The 20759-nt window shown below is 51.4% G+C and overlaps 1 protein-coding gene across 1 annotated transcript in view; it reads left to right on the top strand.

The window, feature by feature from the left end:
* Window positions 1-20759, top strand: part of FAM193B (family with sequence similarity 193 member B) — a 36199-nt gene that overhangs the window by 6221 nt on the left and 9219 nt on the right. The window contains exons 3-7 of the mRNA XM_008050172.2: window positions 9399-9641; window positions 10395-10629; window positions 11962-12349; window positions 16447-16645; window positions 17558-17797. Coding sequence (XP_008048363.1) covers window positions 9528-9641; window positions 10395-10629; window positions 11962-12349; window positions 16447-16645; window positions 17558-17797 — 1176 coding nt within the window. The 5' untranslated portion in view covers window positions 9399-9527. The remainder of the gene's footprint in view (window positions 1-9398; window positions 9642-10394; window positions 10630-11961; window positions 12350-16446; window positions 16646-17557; window positions 17798-20759) is intronic.

Below are 20759 nucleotides of genomic sequence, written 5' to 3'. Positions count from 1 at the left end.
ATCCTCTCACCTCAGCCTCCCAAAGTGCTGGGATTATAGACTGAGCCACCGAGCCCGGCTTTTTTTTTTCTTTTTTATAGAGATGAGGCCTCACCAAGTTGCGCAAACTGGTCTCGAACTCCTGGAGTCAGGCAAGCTCCTCACCTCAACCTCCCAAAGTGCTAGGATTACAGATGTGAGCCACCATGCCCATCTTATTTTCTATTTTAGAAACAAGGTCTCACTATATTGCCCAGACTGGTCTTGAACTCCTGACCTCAAGCAATCTACCTGCCTCAGCCTCTCAAAGTGCTGGCTCTTGACTGTGTTATAAATTTTGCTTTTGTGCCAAGGATCTGAGACATGAACCAGATGGGCTTTAAGCATTCATCCATTTATTAAATGAATGCCTGCTGCATGTCATGCCCAAGCCAAGTCTAGGTTCCTGGGCATATTTAAATGACCAGGATCTACCACCTGCCCCCGAGAGCTCACATTCTACCAGGGTCTTGGGGACAGACAGAATAAATATATCTGTGGCATAGTGTGATAGGTGCTATACTAAAGTAATTGATTCTGCTTACCCTGAGCTAGCAAAAACTTCACCGACCTTTGACCAGAATCTTAGGAGATGGGTAGAAATTTGCCAAGAAGTAGATGCTTCCCAGCACTCAGCACAATGATTGGCAGGAGGTAGGGGCCCTGTGAATGTTGGTTGAAGGAGGAAATGAATGAGTGAATGACAGAGTGAGTGATGGTAACTGGGCTGATGAGTTTTCTAGGCTGGGGAGTAATCATTTTCTCTGCTTCTGAAAGGCAATTTTAGCTGCTGTTGTTACCCTCTGGCTGCCTTGGTGACAGGGTGGCTCTTGGAGTTGGGTACCTTGACAGCAGAGTGCTTTAATGGGCCCTGTCAGAATAGAATTTGGAACCTGTTGCAGAGCAGCTGGTTAGATGTAGCATGTGTCTTGGGGAAGTCTATACAAACATGCCTTCTAGAACTACTGAGACTAGGAGTCCAGAGGAGAAATGAAAACAGTTGGCAATCTGGTTTAGCTTCATAACAGCCCTTGACAGCTGCCTGGTCTGATAGACAGAATTATTCCAAAATTGTGCACTGAAATGCCGAAGTGGAAAATTGAGTCATGTCCCCAAAGATCTGTCCAGATAAGCCATCAATATCATGACTCTTCACCACTCTTGCCCATTGCCCATTGCGTTGCACACCCACTGCGTGATGGGTCCCACGAGAGGCTTTATGTTGGCAGCTCTCAAAGCATTTGACTTCAGGACCCTTTTATGGTCCTAAGAATTATTGAGCACCTCAAGGAACTTTTGTTTATATTGGTTATAATTATTGATGTTTACCACATTAACTTTCGCTTTGGAGTTGGAGTTTCTGTTGCCCAGGCTGGAGGGTAGTAGCACAATCATGGCTTACCGCAGTCTTGACCTCCTGGCTCAGGTAATCCTTCTGCCTCAACCTCCTGAGTACTGAGGCTACAGGTGTGGTCACCATGCCTGGCTAATTTTTTTTGCTCTTTGTAGAGATGGGGCTCTTGCTGTATTGCCCAGGCCGGTCTCAAACTCCTGGGCTCAAACAGTACTCCTGCCTTGATCCCAATTAAATATTAAAGCTGAGAAAGTTTAAAAATATTTAGCCGCTAATTCATTTAAGAATAACAATATTGAGGCCGGGCACGATTGGCTCAAGCCTGTAATCCCAGCACTTTGGGAGGCCGAGGCAAGAGAATTGCCTAAGCACAGGGATTTGAGACCAGCCTGGGCAACTTGGTGAGACCTCGTCTCTACAATTAAAAAAAAAATGTGGGGCAAGGTAGCACATGTATGTAGTTCTAGCTACTTGGAAGGTTGAGGCAGAAGGATCACCTGAGCACAACAGGTTGAGGCTGCAGTGGCTGTGAGCATGCTACTGCACTCCAACCTGGGCAACAGAGTGAGACTCAAAAAAAAAAAGAATAACAATATTAAAGCTATCACATTAACATAGGTAACAATTTTTAATGAAAACTGTATTTTCCAAAACAAAATTAGAATGATCTTGTTTTCATTTTTGCAAACTTCTTTTTGTCTGGCTTAATAGAATAAAGCTGGCTTCTCATAGATGCTTCTGTGTTCAATCTGTTGCAATATGTGTTTTGGGTGAAATGTATGAACAAAATGCAGCCTCACACAGATAATATAGGTGGAAAAGGGAGAGTTTTAGTAGGCTTTCTAGAGACATTCTTTGCAATATGGAATATGAGGCCATATTAATGAAGTCTTTATACTCATTAACATTAAAATCCATTGATTTGGACCAAAGTGAGGCCCAAACTTTACCTGTTCAATGACCATTTGTACACCTAGCCCTGAATTGTACCCACATCTTTTTTTTTTTTTTTTTTTTTTTGAGTTGAAGTCTCACTCTGTCGCCCAGACTGGAGTGCAGTGGCCGCTTCCGGCCACCGCAGCCTCGACCTGTTGGGCTCTGGCGATCCTTCCGCCTCAGCCTTCCAAGTAGCCGGAACTGCAGGCGCACGCTACCACGCCCGGCGGATTTTTTTATTTATTGTAGAGATGTGGTCTCGCTGTCCAGGTGAGTCTAGAACCCGCGGGCTCAGGCAATCCACTCACCTCAGCCTCCCAAAGGCGCGGGATTACAGGCTGAGCCATGTACCCCACATCTCTAAAAAAAAAAAAAAAAAAAATCAGCCCATCCAGTACTTTGGATGGATATTTTGTCAATGTGTGTTTCTGTAACATCATGCTCTGGTCATTTGGAAAATAGGCTCTCTGAATTTTTGCAGATTTTCCAAATGTTTTCCCATTTTGTTCTACCAAAAGGTAATACTTGTTTTTGTTTTTTGGGTTTTTTTGTTTGTTTGTTTGTTTTTGAGTAAAAGTGTCACTGTCGCACAGGCTGGAGTGCAGTGGCACATTCATGGCCACCGCAGCCTGGATCTGCTGAGCTCTGGTGATACTTCTGCCTCAGCCTCCCAAATAACTGGAACCACAGGGATGCACCACCACACCTGGCTAATTTTTTGATTTATTGTAGAAACAAAGTATTGCCAAGTTGTCCAAGCTGGTCTCGAACTTCTGGGCTCAGGGAGTCCTCTTGCCTTGGCCACCCAAAGGACTAGGATTGCAGATGTGAGCCACCATGCCTGGCTGACATTTGTAAATATTGTCATTAATTTCATCAGAAAAGTCCTTAAAAAAAGTATTTGGAAACTGCCAAGCTCATGGTGGTGGGTACAAGTTTTACAATTCTAATTTATTTTATTTTATTTTTATTATTTTTTTTTTTTTTGGAGTCTCACTCTGTCGCCCAGACTGAAGTGCGGTGGCCAAGAGCGGCCTCGACCTGCTGGGCTCTGGCGATCCTTCCGCCTCAGCCTTCCAAGTAACTGGAACTACAGGCGCTCCTACCACACCCGGCTCATTTTGATTTATTGTAGAGATGAGGTCTCGCCAAGTTGCCCAGGCGGGTCTCGAACCCGCAGGCTCAGGCAATCCACTCATCTCAGCCTCCCAAAGCATGGGATTACAGGCTGAGCCACCGAGCCTACAATTCTAAGTTTTATTTGAAAGCTTAAATTTTATTATTAGCCTTAAATACTATCAGTTTTACCTTGAAGTGACAGGCTCATTTTATTCATTTGTTCATTTTTTTGAGAAAATGTCTGCCAATATCCAAGTCTGTCATTCTTTCAAATAAAAATGGTGTTCCGTGAAAAAAAGTGCTTCCTCTTCCTTTGATTTTATCTCTTTTTATCCAGGAAAAACTAGAATGCCCTTAATGCTTCCTGGGCCAAGACAGAAGAGTCTTGAGCCTGGTCAGGTAAGAGAACAGACATCAACTTTAATGGCTGCGGATGCTGGTTCCCTGGGCCCTTTAGTGGCCGTGGCTAGAGTCTACCTGGTCCCTCACTGCTCTGGGGTTGTGCAGGCTATCCCGTCGGGCCTCTCCAAGTAACCCCATACTCTAGAGATTCTGGTTTTGCTCAGAGAATGAAGCAAACTTCTCTTGGAACTTTTTGAGGAGATGAAAAATCAAATGAACCCCCAGAGCTTTTCTTCCTCTTCCCCATCATTTACCTAAGTTTAGACCTATATCCTCAGATCCTCTGAAATGTAAACTGAGGTGAGCAAGAACAGTTAGTTGCCCGGGGCTGCTGGGTTCAAGAGTCAGTTCCATCGGTCTTTATGATGAAGAAAAATGGATGTTTTATTCTGTTTTTTGGGGGGTGGGTGGTGTGGTCGAGGTCTCACTCTGTCGTCCAGACTGGAGTGCAGTGGCGTACTCACAGCCACTGCAGCCTTGACCTGGTGGGCTCAGGCGATCCTTCCGCCTCAGCCTTCCAAGTAGCTGAAACTACAGGCGTGTGTCACCACACCTGGCTAATTTTTTGATTTGTTGTAGAGGTAAGGTCTCACCAAGTTGGTCTCGAGCCCCTGGGCTCAGTCAGTCATCACGTCTCTGCCTCCCAGATTACAGGCATGAGCCACTGTGCTTGGCAGATGTTTCTTTCATTCAGTGAACATTTACTGATTGTATTGTTTGTGTGGGCATCCTGTGCCAGGTGCTAAAAGTACAACTTGGGAACAACTAGTTGAAAGCCTAGACTGGCTGATGCTTCAGGGCAGAGGGGATCATGATCACCAGATTTGGAAAGTGGCAGATCACAGTCAAGGGGAACTCAGAACCAAGAGCTTTTCTCTGCCAAAGCAAAACTGTGAAGGAACAGTGATATTACTGACTAAATATAACATCTCCAGAGCTTGGGATTCTCACCAACCTCTGGCAGTTTAAGCAGAGATGAAAATGTCAGAGAAAAGTTCCCAGGGCCACAAAGCGTTGTGCCCAGAGCCAGGCACCAGGGCCTAGGGTTAAGACATCAGCTTTAGAAGTGGCCCCCACAAACTGTCTGGGCCTGCAGAAAGAACTGAAGTCTGTCAGACTCAGAGGACAGTGAGCAAGCTGGACTTCAATGTAGACTTATTAAGAGCAAAGCGAGGTGGGCTCGGTGGCTCAGCCTGTAATCCTGCGCCTTGGGAGGCTGAGATGAGTGAATTGCCTGCGCCCGTGGGTTTGAGACCTGCCTGGGCAACTTGGTGAGACCTCATCTCTACAATAAATCAAAAAATTAGCCGGGCATGGTAGCGCGTGCCTGTAGTTCCGTCTACTTGGCAGGCTGAGGCGGAAGAATCGCCGGAGCCCAGCAGGCCAAGGCTGCGGTGGCCGGGAGCAGCCACTGCACTCCAGTCTGGGCGACAGAGTGAGACTCCAACTCAAAAACAAACAAACAAAAAAACAGAGCAGCCAAGGGGCCTAGTTTGAGTGCTTCCTACCTGAATCCCTGGAGTTTTGTGTCTCTAATGTTATTCCTTTGGGTGGCTTTATACAGCCTAGGTGGTACCATTCCTGCTTCAGTTAGAGCAGAATTAACTTTTCAGACCTGTGTTTCTTTCTTAACTAGGAAGACAGCTCCTCCTATAAAGTCACTTCCATTGATGGCTGATTTCCTTTATTTTGGGTACCAGCTTGGTTCTTGAAAGTCATATTATTTTTGTTAACTGGGGGCATCTCGTTGTAATCCCTGTGGTGCGTCCTTTCACTCTTGAGATCAGAACCGTTCAGGAGGTTCAGGGTGGAGACGTGGGCCTTTCTCTGTAGGAAGCAGTAACTTCAAGCAGTGTCTTGCTAAACTGCCTGCCAGCTCCACTGCTGTGGGGACACCTGGCACATCCTGCATGCCCAGCTGAGCCTACGCCTTGAACCTGTGCCTGTGCTTTGGGCTGCACTATGAGCGATCCAGGCAGAAATCAGACCTGAAGCCTGCCTTCTAGGAATATGACCTAGTAGAAGGATCAGAAAGTGCAGGTAAATAGATAGAAGGGCCAGATAGGTGTAGTGGGATACACGGGGAGGAGAGGTGAGTTGCAAGAGGTACTCTAGGAGGAAGCTTGGAAGGGCTTGATTTAAGCTGGGCCCTGAAGCCCTGCTCAACTCCTTATTAGTAAACCTGAGGAGAAAGTGGGTTTTAAGCAGAGGGTCTGCCTTAGCAAAAGCACGAGGTAGGAAAGTAAAGGCAATATTCTGATAAATTAAGGAATAATTTCATGGGGTAGAGGGCAGAGATTACACTTTTTTTTTGAGTTGGAGTCTCACTCTGTCACCCAGGCTGGAGTGCAGTAGTACACTCACAGCCACTCCAGCTTCAACCTGCTAGGCTCCAGTGGTCCTTCTGTCTCAGTCTTCCACGTAGCCAGAACTACAGGCACACGCTACCACAATTGGCTATGTAAAAATTTTTTTTTTTTTTTTTGAGTTGGAGTCTCTAGGTTGCCCAGACTGGAGTGCAGTGGCCGCTCCCGGCCCCCGCAGCCTCGACCTGCTGGGCTCCGGTGATCCTTCCGCCTCAGCCTTCCAAGTAGCCGGAACTACAGGCACGTGCTACCATGCCCGGCTGATTTTTGATTTGTTGTAGAGGTGAAATCTCGCCAAGTTGCCCAGGTGGGTCTCGAACCCGAGGGCCCAAGCAGTACATTCGCCCTGGCCTCCCAAAGTGCTGGGATTACAGGCTGAGCCACCGAGACCGGCCAAAATTACGATTTCTAAGAATCACCTTGGAGTCATCACATGTGAGAGACTCTTGCATTCTTGTAAAATACAGTAACCATTTATGTTTCCTCTTGTTCCCATCATGGTCATAATTAATACCATATGTTGAGCAGGTTCTGTGTGCCTGGCACTACAGGTTAGGACTTAATTCCACTTTACAGGTGAGCAAACAGAGAGGGTAAGGTAGCCCAGCATCCTACAGCTGGTATGTGACAGAGGCCAGGATTCATGGCAAGCCAGTGTTGTTTCCATACACCCAGCTCTCTCATAAGTACTTTGGCACTAAGTGTAGCCACATTAGTTATATATTTGGTTGATAAGAATTGTGGATTTGCTTTAACAAGAAAACAGAATACCATACTTTTGAATTCTGGATCATGCCGGCAAAACCATATACAGTTGGTTTCCTGCGTCTGTGGATTCAACCAATTGCAGATAGAAAATATTCAGGGGAAAAAAATGGATGGTTGCATCTATACTAAACATGTATAGATTTTGTTCCATGTCATTATTCCCTGACCAACCCAGTATAACAACAATTTACTTAGCATTTACATTGAATTAAGTATTATAAGTAGTCTAGAGATGATGGGAGGATGTGCACTGGTTATAGGCAAATACTACATCATTTTATGTCAGAGACTTGAGCATCTGTGGATTTTTGGCATCTGTGGGGAGTCCTAGATCTGGCCCCCCACAGCTTCTAAGGGGCAACTGTAGATTGGACTTTATAGGCCTCATAAAGAATTTGAGGATAACTTTACTCATGTAAGATTTGAATCTTATGTGATGACTCTAGGACCTAGCACACATGCAGTGAAATTACACGTCCTGGTGTTTGCTTGGTGCTTGCCCATGGTCACCATAATGACAGGGAAAGGACTTGGGCGTTGGCCTCACCTCCTCTACCTAGAGTTACTGTGGCACTCTGTAGCTGTAGAGAGTTCCTGGGTACCTTTCTCAGAAGCCCTCCTGTACTTTCATTTCTCAGAACACCATTCTTCTCTGTCAGCCTTCCACTCCTTTCCATGAACTATGCGTCATCAGTGGGTTCCTTTTGCAGTTGCCGTGAAGTAACTGCCTCGGTCATTGAGGTGTTCCCTTGGCAGAGACCGTTTCAGGCAGTACCTTTTGTGAGTTTCACATGTGAACTTTCTGTCTCTCTGGTACTCATTTCTATGTTTCTTGTACTTCCCCAAGTGTTCCATTATGCTCGTGGTACTACTCTTTGGTTCCTTTTTCAAGAAGTCAGAGATCCAAATCATTGTAATTGTAACACCGCAGATTTAAGGATACCCCAGTGCGAGCTCATTGTGAGAAGGTGATTTAATGAGGGGAAGATGATGGCATTGTCTTATTGGGAGGATGAGGGTGATCCCTTAAGACTCCTTCGGGCCTTTGCAGATACACGTTACTTAGTGGTGGGTACGTCTGGAAGGTATATCAGTTAAATATTGTTGAGTAACAAACTACCCCCAGAACCCAGTGACTTAAAATAGTACCATGAGGACCTCTCATGACCTGTGGCTTGCCTGGGTGTTTGCTACCTCAGGCAGGCTTGACTGACCTCAACTGGGCTCACTCCTATACCTTTGGCCAGCCGGCCGGTAACTGGGAAGACTGGCCTTCTCCATAGTCTCTCACATCTCCAGCAGCTGGCCTGGTCTCGCTCTCATGGCGTGGCAGAGGTACAAATTGAGCAAGCCCAGCCATGCAGGGAAGCAGGTAGATATGCACCCACACACTTCTCAGGCTGCTGGCTAGCAGCCCATTGGCTCATATCCCGTTGGCCGAAGAAAGTGACACAGCCAAGTCCTGTGTCAGAGTGGGAGGGGATACAGAGTCACAGAGCACAGGAAAGCCATTAAGAGGGCTGTTCACCGTCATCAGTGTTGCAGACAGGACCCCTCAACGTGAAGGAACACCGATAGCCTTAGAAGTTCTGGGCCAAGTGTGTTCTAGAAGGAGAAGGAGGTTCAAGTCATGACTGTGGGACCTGTGCTGTGGGCACACACAGGGCGAGGCGCTTTCCTGGGTATGCAGTGGTCCTCACAACAGCTCTGCAAGGCAGGCAGGAGTTGAAGCTCAGAGATGTTAAATCACTTGCTCAAGGTCACCCAGCTCATATGTGTCAGGCAGGGATCAGAATGCATATCTGTCTGACCCAAAGCCCAGTTCTTCCCACCTTACTCATTGCCTCTTACGGGCACCAGCCAGAGCCTTGCCTTCCCTCCAACACAGCCTTCCACTGAGTTGATGCCTTCAGACTCCTCTTCCAGACTGTTGCTGCAAGCCTAAGGGAATTGTGCAGCTCTTTAGAAAACCCATCTGTTCTCCTAAACTCTCCATTGACTGTACGAATTCTTTCCTTCCATATGGGGATAGGCTTGTAGGCCGCACAGGCAGTCCAAGACTTGTGGCCCCTCCCAGAGATGCCAGAGAGGGAAGGGCCATTTTCTCTTTAACCTTTAAGTTTTGGGGACATGAGGGCATTAGAACATTTGAGCATGAGCTTTGGAGTCAGATTCATTGGGGTTCAACCACTCGCTAGCTTTATAACCTTGGGCAACTCATTTAACTTTTTGGAATCTGTTTCTTCATCTAAAAAAAATTGGGAATAAGAACACCTCTTTTGCAGAGCTGTTACAAGGACTAAAATTAAATTATGTCTCTAAAGTGCCTAAGCCAGTGCCTGGCACGTAATGATTGGCATTGCTAATGTTGCTGCCATTGTTTCTAAGGAGAGTCGTTCCCCCCCTGGGAAACCCTGTTTCTGTCTGTTGGACAGGTCTCCCCCACCTCCAGCCAGTCTGTGCAGACTTGCTGCCTGCTGTGTCATCGCGAGCGCAAAGGTTGGGAAGAAGGCCCTTCTCAGAATGGACTGGTGTTGCAGGGTGAGAAGCTACCCCCTGACTTCATGCCAAAGCTCGTCAAGAATCTCCTAGGCGAGATGCCTCTGTGGGTCTGCCAGAGTTGCCGAAAGAGCATGGAAGAAGATGAGAGGCAGACAGGTCGCGAACACGCAGTGGCGGTAGGTAGCTGCAGATGAGGGGTCCCTGGATGTGGGAGGGCTCCCAAGGGAGTCAGGCTGCTCCTTCCCTGCTGTCTCAGGTGGCGCTCCTAGGAAGCCCCCACACCCAGGTGCTGAGAGGCTGCTGGGGCACAGTACTGGTGGCTCAGGCTCTTCTCTCTAGGGGAAGAAGAGAGAAGCTTCTGGCAGCCCACCAGCCCCTCAGGATAACCTGTGCTTGGAGTGAGGGTCTACTCATGGGGACTGGTGGGTAGTGAGCCTACTGCCTTCAGCTCTGTGGCAGCTTGGAAGCCAGCCACGGGGACTTGGCAGGCAGAGGTTGGTTTGCAGGTCTGAAATGTGCCCAGTCAGAAGGCTTCCAGGATACCTGGGAGCCATGAGTTGGCTGTTCTGAGTCACAGTGGCCAGATCTGTCTGGTGTCTCGTTGCCCTGTGACCCTGTTACCCAGGACTCCTGGCCCCTCCTTTCGCTGGCAGCTGTCACTGCTCCCCAAAGGTCCACAGCTCATGGCAGTCCCTGGCCCTCCCAGAGCCTCTCTCCCAGTCTCCCAATCTCTTGATCATGTGACTGGGGGCACCACCACCCCTCCCAGCAAAGGCCTGGCCCTCGTTTATCCTTGCAGGCTGGGTTGTGCTGATTGTGCTTGGGCTGTGGCACGGGGCTTGGCGGAGAAGGGCTCCTTCGGGGCAAGCAGAGGTAGCCGAGGGTCTGATACTTGCTGTCCGACCATGAGCCTTTTCCTCCTTCTCCAGATTTCCTTGTCACACACGTCCTGCAAAGCACAGTCTTGTGGGGGTGACTCGCATTCGTCCTCGTCTTCCTCTTCATCATCCCCGTCCTCCTCCTCCTCTTCCTGCCATGGGAACTCAGGAGACTGGGATCCCAGCTCATTCCTGTCAGCACATAAGCTCTCGGGCCTCTGGAACTCCCCGCACTCCAGTGGGGCCGTGCCAGGCAGCTCACTCGGGAGTCCTCCTGCCATCCCCGGTGAGTTGCTGGGCCACATAAATGTAGGCAGCTGTGTTCTCCTGTCCACTTTGTTCAAATCATATGATCTATTGCTAAAACAAGTAAAAGTCGAGCTGTTTGCTGGAAGCGGGGCAGCCCAGACCTGGACTGTCTCGTGGAACTCCTTTCCCCGGGATGCTGAAGTTGAAAGGTACTGCTAAGAGGAAAAATGTGCCTCTCACAGCTGTCGTGGTGCTGATGGTTGCCCACATTGGCTCCAAGAGGGGACTGTTGAGTACTGTCTGAGTAGAAAGAGGAGTCACCTGACCCCTGACTCCTGCAGCATCACGGAGGACCTGGGCGACCTTGTCTCCTAGGTCTTGGTTTCTCCACCTAAGGGATGGGTATAAAAGCACTGCATTTAAATGTACAAGAGGACCAGGTGCATTCCCAGCACTTTGGGAGGCCAAGGCGAGAGGATTGCCAGAGCTCGGGGTTTGGAGACCAGCCTGGGCAACTTGGTGAGACCTAATTTCTACAATAAATCAAAAAATAAGTCAGGCATGGTGGGTACACCTGTAATTCCAGGTACTTGGACAGCTTGAGGTGGAAGGATCGCCTGAGCCCAGCAGGCCGAGACTGCTGTGACCATGAGTGTGCCATGGCACTCCAGCCTGGGTGACATAATGAGACTCCAACTCAAAAAAAAAAATGTACAAGAGATCAGCTGTAATGCTTACTAACCAATTCAGCAGCTGTCTAAGCCTTCTTTAGGCTCTGAGGTAACTCAGACCCAGAGAAAAAACCCTTGGGTTATTGGTTTGTTGTGTAAATATGATTGATGGTCATCCTTCCAAATGGAGGGTCTGAGTTCTCTGAAGTGGTGCTGCCACCAGAATTAGGAGGATTGAGCAGTACCTGCTTCCCTTTATTTGGGTCCGTAAGGCAGAGAGAGTCACCAGCCTGTTCCCGCCTCTCTGACATCGGGGCCTCTGGAGTCTGCGTGCCCTGGCTGCTTTGGGCCTCGTGACCCAGAAGCAGAGCTTCACCCTGCTGCTCCACTGGCTCCTGCAGGTCCTGCTTCGGGCCTGTGAACAAGGCTTGTGAACAAGCGGGTCCTAGAGCGACCCTCAGAGGCAGAACACGCAATCCCTGTCTGTGCCACAGCAGAGGTGTGGGGCCTTCTCCCTTGGGCTTGGGGCCCGCAAGCCTGTGCTGCCTGCACCAAGTCCTCTGCAGCTCCAGGGTGCCCTGGGCTGAGAAACTGTGCCGCTGGTCACGGTGAGCAGGATGCTGTGGCAGCGAGTCCGTGGGCCTTCCTGCTCAGGCCTGGGCTCCCGTCTGATCCCTCTCTCCTCCCTCCGCCCACAGGTGAGGCGTTCCCCATCTTGGAGCACCACCAGCACTCAGACCTCACCGCACCCCCCAACAGCCCCACCGGCCACCACCCCCAGCCAGCATCTCTGGTCCCGTCTCACCCCAGTTCCTTTGGCTCCCCGCCCCCCCCACACCTGCTGCCCACCGCCCTGGCAGCACCCTTCCCTGCCCAGGCTTCAGAGTGCCCTGTCGCTGCCGCTGCTGCCCCCCACACGCCAGGGTTGTGCCAGAGCCCCCATCTGCCCTCCACCAGCATGCCGCTTCTGAAGATGCCTCCACCATTCTCGGGGTGCAACCACCCCTGCAGTGGGCACTGCAGTGGGCACTGCAGCGGGCCTCTCCTCCCGCCCCCGAGCTCTCAACCACTCCCTAGCACTCACAGGTAAGTGCGTGGCTTGAGGGACAAACTCTGTGTTGGCTTGAATTTAGAGTTCTGGAAAACTTTGCCAACGGCACTTTTGGGGTGGAAATTAAAGGGTAGACTATGAGGCTTTTTTCCCCCAATTATAAAAGAGTATGTATTTGTTATTATTTTTTTAAACTTAGAACAATTCAGAAATATATAGAAAAATATATTCAAGCCGGGCTCGGTGGCTCAGCCTGTAATCCCGCGCCTTTGGGAGGCTGAGGTGAGTGGATTGCCTGAGCCCGCGGGTTCGAGATCCGCCTGGGCAGCGAGACTTCATCTCTACAATAAATCAAAAAATCAGCCGGGCGTGGTAGCGCGTGCCTGTAATTCCGGCTACTCGGAAGGCTGAGGCGGAAGGATTGCCGGAGCCCAGCAGGTCGAGGCTGCGGTGGCTGGGAGCGGCCACTGCACTCCAGTCTGGTCGACCGAGTGAGACTCCAACTCCAAAAAAAAAAAAAGAAAAATATATTCAGAAATATAAAGAAAAAATGTCCTGATAACCTAAACTACCACTGTGCGTTGTTTTATTTTATTTATTTATTTATTTTTGGAGAGACGAGGTTTTGCCAAGTTTGTCCTCTTGTACATTTGGCTGATCTCGAACCCACGGGCTCAGGCAGTCCACTCGCCTCGGCCTCCCAAAGTGCTGGGATTACAGGCTGAGCCACCGAGTCCGACTGTGTTTTATTTTCTTAATGATGTTTCTGTATACAAATAACATATTAGGTCCATGTTTGTTATTTTTTAAAATAAATTTTTTATTTTAAATATGTGGAGTGGCTGGGCTGGGCGGCTCAGCCTGTAATCCCAGCACTTTGGGAAGTCGAGGCGAGTGGATTGCCTGAGCCTCCTGTGGGTTCGAGACCAGCCTGCGCAACTTGTCGAGACCTCATCTTTACAATAAATAAAAAATTAGCCGGGTGTGGTAGCGTGCGCCTGTAGTTTCGGCTGCTTGGAAGGCTGAGGTGGAAGGATCGCCGGAGCCCAGCAGGTCGAGGCTGGGTTGGCTGTGAGTATGCCACTGCACTCCAGCCTGGGTGATGGAGTGAGGTTCCAGCTCAAAAAATAAATAAGTAAATAAATATGTGGGATGCAATTCAGACTTGGGTATACAAATGTTCGTTACGCAGGTACCCTTGTTGATGAGGTGTGTCCCCCCCACCCCCAGCAGTTTTCCACTACTGCCCATTCCACTCCCGCCCCCTCTGATATATGTTCTGTACCCTTTTTTTTTGAGTTGGGGGTTTCACTCTGTTGCCCAGGCTGGATTGCAATGGCACAATCACTGGTCATCATAGCCTTGATCTCCTGAGCTCATGTGATCCACCCCAGCCTCCCAAGTAGCTAGGGTTACAGGTGTACTCCATCCCACCTGACTAATTTTTTTTTAATTTTTTTTTTGTAGAGACCAAATCTGGCTATGTTGCCTAGGCTAGTCTCAAACCCATAGGCTCCAGGGATCCTCCCGCCTTGGCCTCCCAAAGTGTTGGGATTATATGCATGAGCCACCATGCCCCAGCATTTCCAGTTTTTTAACCATGATAAATTAGGCTATAATAAGCATCCTTGCACCTAAATCTGTGTTTGAATGAGAAACATTCGACTTTAGGGAGATTCCTAGAAGTGATTCTGAGTACTGAGAAAGGTTCTATGTATGTTTGAAAGAGCATCTTTGGAAAGATGGAGGTACATGTTTATGTTATGAATCCAACCTGTGTTTGTCACGCATTTGAGTTTTCCCATTCTGGAGTCCCACCTCCCTCACGTAGGTGCTTGGGCAGGTATTTTCCCTGCGGTCTTCCACACGTGCTGTCACTGGTGTCTGCACAGTCGTATCGTGTTAGCCCTCTGGGACTCACTCGGGTGCCTGGTCAGCACATGTATTCCCATGAGTGTTCCTTACCTGAGGCTTTAGAGGCTGGAGGACGCTGACTAGCCTGCCTCACTGAGCTCTGGTTACTGAACACTGAGGTCATTTTAACATGATGACTTACAACATTTGACATTACAAATAATGTCACTAAAGATGTCTTTGCTAGCCGGGCTCGGTGGCTCAGCCTGTAATCCCACGCCTTTGGGAGGCTGAGGTGAGTGGATTGCCTGAGCCCGCGGGTTCGAGACCCTCCTGGGCAGGCGAGACCTCATCTCTACAATAAATAAAAAATTAGCCGGGTGTGGTAGTGCGCACCTGTAGTTCCAGCTACTTGGAAGGCTGAGGTGGAAGAATTGCCGGAGCCCAGCAGGTCGAGACTGCAGTGGCCAGGAGCTGCCACTGCACTCCAGTGTGGGCGACAGAGTGAGATTCCAACTCAAAAAAAAAAGAAAAGATGTCTTTGCTTGAAGGCTTTTTCCCTCTTGGATTTTTCTCCTTGAAATAAATTCCTGAGAATGAAGAAAGTTCTCATTAAAGAGTGTTTTTTGCTTGTTCTTGTTTTTTGTTCTTCTTGAGGAGGGCTCTTAATACACACTGAAAAACTGCTTTCCAAATGGCTCTCCAAATTGACATAACTCAGTAAACTGAGTGCTAGGTTTTCCCTATTTTCAGAAGCAGTGGGTATTTTAATTTTTCTAAAATCAGTTTTGCTATGTAATAAAGAATGACCAATTTGGAGTGAACTTCTGTAAGCACTGTTGATGATTACTGCCACCCTCCTGTTTTTAACCCTTGCCACTTGCTTACTGGCCTTCCTAGCAGTCGAGAGGGCTGCGTTGACTGCCCCCCGCAGCTGGGCCTCCACACGCTCCTTGAGCTCTGTCCTTGCTCTCTGCGCCCCGCCCCCTAAACCTTCAGCACTGGGACCGGCCCCAAGGTATCTTGGCTGCTCCTGGCCCAGCCTAGGACTCTGACTCTTCCCGACTGCGGTTCTGGAACCTTCAGGCCTATGTCTTATCCTAGGGAAAATATTCTGTAGTACCAGACCCCTGGTGCTTCCCCAAATCTGAAGGCAGGACATTACAATGGAGAGAACATGAACTTTGCACACAGAGACACATGCTAGAGTCCTGGCCACCTGTTGGGCAGAGCAGTCAAGCACCCTGAACCAGTCTCCACCACTTACAAAATAGGAATGTGACACTTATTTTATGGGTCTTGGGGGATGGTTAGAAATAATAGGCTGGGTGCCAGACACTATGGCTCACACCTATAATCTCACCTGTAATTAGTAGTTCCTGCTTCTTAGAAGGCTGAGGCAGAAGGATCACCTGAGCCCAGGAGGTCGAGGAGACTGCAGTGGCCATGAGCATGCCACTGCACTCCAGCCTGCGTGACAGAGTGAGACTCCAACTCAAAAAAAAAATACGTTGGCCAGGTGCAGTGGCTCATGCCTGTAAACCCAGAACTCTGGGAGGCTGACCCAGGAGGATCGCTTGAGACCAGGAGTACGAGACCAGCCTGGGCAGCAAAGCAAGACCCTGTCTCAATAAAAAAAGAAATAATATGCCGAATACAGTACCTGGTACAAACAGTAGCACTCATTATCTGTGCCCAGAACGCACACTGCTTTTCCTCAGCTCAGCCCTGTAGCTAAGGCAGCTCTGCCCAGTGTAGAGTACCAGACTTGGGTCATGAAGACCTTACAAAGTGGAAGGAAAACTGGCAACACCAACCACCTTGAGCACTCCAGGGGAGCCATCAGCCCACTAATTGGTTGAGACCTACTTGTTGAGCACCTGCTGTGTATATAAGGTGGTCATGCTACTCACTGGGACCCAAAACAGAAGCGACACAGTCCCCGCCTTCAGGGAGTGCACAGTCTAGTTTACGAGACAAACACAAAGAGACCATTCCAGGGGTGTGTGCAAGGTGCCCTGGAAAGGGGCACGGAGTGGGCGCAGGCAGGAGCATGGGGAGACCCTTCCCGAAGAGCAACGTGTGCATTTGGGATGGGCCGTGAAGGGCAGCGTGGCCACCAGCCCCTTCCGGGAGTGGTGCCTGTGCCGGTGGACAGCCTCGGGCCTCGGGGTAGCGAAGCAGGTGCAGGGCGGCTGGGATGGCGGCTGGCGGTCGGGGGCTGCCTGGCTCCCATGTTGCCCCCCTCACCTCCGCGCCTGGCTTCTCCTGTCAGCAGGGACCCTGGGTGCAAGGGGCACAAGTTTGCACACAGCGGCCTGGCCTGCCAGCTGCCCCAGCCCTGCGAGGCTGACGAGGGGCTGGGCGAGGAGGAGGACAGCAGCTCCGAGCGCAGCTCCTGCACCTCGTCCTCTGCCCACCAGCGAGATGGGAAGTTCTGTGACTGCTGCTACTGTGAGTTCTTCGGCCACAATGCGGTGAGTGCGCCTGGCCGGGCCGGAGAGGGCCGGGTCAGCCAAGACGAGCAGAAGGAGCACTTGCTCGCCTCAGAGCCCCTGCTCACGGTGACAGTCAGCCCACTGGCCCGTGTGAGTCCGCGCACCTGCGTCTGCTCGCCTGACCCTCACAGCACACTTGTGAGGTGGGGTTGTTGGCATGTTGCTGCCGTTGCTCTTCTCGTGGTTTCTCTTGAGATGGACTTTTTTCCTCAGGCAAGAGGAAAGGAAGTGGCAGAGAGAAAGCCCTGGTTCTGATGAGTGTGTGTACGTGTGTGGCCCAGAGCAGTGGATGCTTGGGCGTGACGGAGGCAGAGTGGCAGCGGGGAGGCTCCCAGTTCCCCAAGTGTGACGGCAGCCGGGGGACGGGCCGTGAGCGCAGGCGGCGCCAGGAAGGGGGCTCGGATCAGAGCACTTGCTGGCTCTGGACAGGGGGAGAAAGCAGTTCAGGAGCCTCATAAGGTGAAGAGGAGAGGGCCGCTGGCTAGGGTAGAGCAGTTGAGGCTAGAAGACATGGAAGCAACTGAGTCGCTAAGCACCGTGGAGCTAGGGGTCATTGTCCTCATTTTAGAGGTGACAGATCGAGGCTCACAAGGACTCGGTGACTCGCCCAAGGTCATACAGCTTCCCAGGGACGAAGCCCGGGGCTCAGACTTGCTGTCCTGGCTCCCCTGTCAGTGTGTGCCCAGCTCTGCCCTGTTCTGTTCCTTCCCACCCTCTTCTCCCGCCACTGCCGACTCAGAGCCTGGCTGAGGGTGAAGCCATTTGGCTTTGGTGACTGATGGTAGAGAGGACAGTTGTCTCGCTTCTCACCGCATCCTTGGTGCCAGCGGGTGGGAGTGCTCCGGGCCTCCCTGGCCCAAGGTGTAATGTCAGCACCTCCCCCTCCCCCAGCCACCCGCTGCCCCGACGAGTCGGAATTATACCGAGATCCGGGAGAAGCTCCGCTCGAGGCTGACCAGGCGGAAAGAGGAGCTGCCCGTGAAGGGGGGCGCCCTGGGCGGGATCCCTGGGGAGCCCGCCGTGGACCACCGAGATGTGGATGAGCTGCTGGAATTCATCAACAGCACGGAGCCCAAAGTCCCCAACAGCGCCAGGGCCGCCAAGCGGGCCCGGCACAAGCTGAAAAAGAAGGTGGGTGTGGGGGGGAGCCCAGCTCTGCCGCCTCTCCCCCTGAGGAATCCCTTGCCCCAACCCCCAAGGCTACTGGGGTATGAAGGTGCTGGCTGCCAGAGGCCTCAGCGAAGCTCTGTGTTCTGGGAATGTCTGAATGAGTTTGGGAGGCAGCAGGGTCAGGCAGCCTGGGGGCAAATGACTGAAAGAAAAAAATGTGGCCTGGCCTCAGAAGCTGCTTGCTGAATTCCTCTTAGCTGAGGATTTGCTCCCGTTGGTCGTTTATTCATCAGCAAACACTTCTCCAAATACTGGCAGCCAAAATTTGATGCAGTTAAGTTCTCACCCAGGAGAAGCTCAGTCCAGTGGGGAAACTGACACAGAACTGGACAAGCACGTTAGCATGTGACCAGTACCAAGGTGAGGGAAGTCCCTGAAAACGCTTTACGAGAGGCTGACTTGTGAGCCGAGTCTAGGACGTGAGTGCACATTCAGCAGGAGGGCTCTCCTGGCTGTGGGCGCAGCACATTCTGCAGCAACTTGGTGCCCCAGAACTGAGAGTGCAAGAGAGGCAGGGCGGCGGGCACTGAGGCCGGCATGGAGGCCCTGCAGGAGGGCTCTGGCTTCACCCTGCAGGTGAGGGGAGTCCCTGCAGGTTTTGACCCGAGACTGCACCTGATCCATCTGTATTGTGAGGTTGTGGTGTAGCCAAACGGAAGGCAGGCTGGAGGGGTGACATTCAGGCAGGAAATGACAGGCCAGGGGAAAGACACGAGGGAATCTCACAGGAAGCAGAAGTGAGGGGCCTCGGTGACCGACCAGCAGGATGGCGGTGCCTGGTGCCTTGCCCTGAGCCGGGGTGGGATTTGCAGAGGACAGCACGTTCGGTGTTCGGTTGAGGCAGGTTGACACAAAGGTGCCATGAGATCCCAGTGAGGCTGGAGGGCTGGGCTAGCAGTTGCCAGCGCAGAGAGGTGCCTGAAGCCACGGGAGCAAGCCAGGCTTGAGGCTGAGCGAGAAGTCTGGCGAGCTACTCCCGGGCAGCCCTGCTGCCAGATGAGCCCCAGGCCTGATGGCTTGTCCCTGTGGCTTCATTACTGCTTTGCCTGCCTGTCCCCACTGGCATCTGCACAGTGACATGCTCAGGGGCCCAGCATCCGCAAAGCTTGGTGGTCAAGCAGCCCTGGTGCCCTGGAAAGCAGGCATGATTCTCCATCTTTTTCCAGCCCAAATGACAACCAGGATCTTTCTCTGCAGCCTGAAGTAGAGAGCGCGGGGTCCTACCACTGCCTTCAGAAAATGGTCAGCACTTTCCTTCTGCTGTCCAGAGCGACCTGGCCAGAAGTGTCCTGTGGACTGCATAGTTTTTCTAGCCTCTCCTGGCCTCTCAGGGCAGTGGTGCTCAGAAAGGCTCCCGGAGCCCACCAGGCAGGTCGCAGGCCTGGTGTGCTTTCAGAGGTCTTGGGCCAGACATCCCTTCTCCGTTACTGGCTGTGCTGTCGTCTCTCTCCCTTTCTTCCTGACAAATGTTCCTTCCAAGCTCAGTTCAGCACTGCCGCCTTGGCATCTTCTGGGCTGGCTTCTCTCATGCCCACCTCTCGCGTCTCTAGGCGGCAGCATATCCCGCTTGGCTCACTGTCCCGCAGTTTACTACAGCTCCTGCCTGTGGCCTGGCAGAACCGGCAGCCTGCCTCCCAGACTCTGTCAGGGGCGGCGTGTGGGCAGACATCAACATGGGCCACTGTCTGCCTAGACAGCAGCCTCCTCCTTGATCTGCACCTCTCAGACGTCACCACGGTCTGGCTGTGCTGCCCAGCTGCCCAGGAGCTGCCCGTGACAGCTCTACGTTCCTTCCCACCTCAGCGTCTTTCTGTTCCCTATCCTGCTGCCAGATGTGACTTGCCCTCCTGTACTAACCTCTGGCTCTGTCATCTGCAACCTCCTGTCCATTCTTCTGCATCTACTGAAGACTGTATCACCTGCCCCTTTCTCTTCTTCCCAGTGTGTTCTACCTCACTTGAATCGAGTAAGCATGGCTAAGTATTGCTAAGAGCAAATCGGCCCGTCACTTGCTCTCTGACCAACGGTCACTACGTGCCCCACTGTCCTTCCTCCAGATACACTCAGGAAAGCTGCAGCTCTGAGTGTCACCCCAGCCTGCCTCTCCCCTTCTGTGCCTTGAAGGAAGCCCATGAGTGAGTCTGTGGTGCTGACCGTGCAGGCCCCCGGCTGCCTGAGCCCCACGTGGCCGGCAGGCCTGGAGTTCCCTGGGCTTTCTGTGCCATGTCACTCCCTGCAGCACAGCCCTGTTGGCCTCCGTCCCCTCACCTCCAGGCCTTCCCAACCCCACCTCATTTTTGGGAATAGCCTCACCCCCGTTCCAACAAGGAAAACCATTGGGCAGGCATCCTCCTGACACGTTCCCCTTCCCCCCCTGCAAACTGGCTCTCTTCGCCTTCCTTTGCTCCCTTTCTCACCTGTCCCACCTTAGGCCCTGCAGTCTCTTCTTGCCTCTCAGACCAGTGTGCAGCCAGCTTCCTGCCCTAGCTTTACCTCTGCGCTAGGCCATTCCAGTCACATTGCGTTGTTCCTACTTCTCTCTCTTTTTTTTTTTTTTTTTTGAGATGGAGTCTCACTCTGTCGCCCAGGCTGGAGTATAGCAGCACACTTAGGTCACCCCAGCCTTGATCTGCTGGGCCCAGGTGATCCTTCCACCTCAGCCGTCCAAGTAACGGAAACTACAGTCATGCGCCACCACACCCGGCTGATTTTTTTATTTATTGTAGAGATGAGGACTCACCAAGTTGCCCAGGCTGGTCTCAAACCTGTGGGCTCAGGCAGTCCTCTCACCTCAGCCTCCCAAAGCGCTGGGATTATAGATGTGAGCCGCTGTGCCCGGCCAGTCTCTCTCCTTTTTTTTGAGTTGGAGTCTCACTCTGTCACCCAGACTGGAGTGCAGTGGCCACTCCCGGCCACCGCTGCT

This window comes from Carlito syrichta, unplaced genomic scaffold (assembly GCF_000164805.1).
Source record: "Carlito syrichta isolate Samal-C Ts95f unplaced genomic scaffold, Tarsius_syrichta-2.0.1 Scaffold143125, whole genome shotgun sequence".
NCBI lineage: Eukaryota > Metazoa > Chordata > Mammalia > Primates > Tarsiidae > Carlito > Carlito syrichta.
This window is presented reverse-complemented; position numbering and strand designations above follow the sequence as displayed.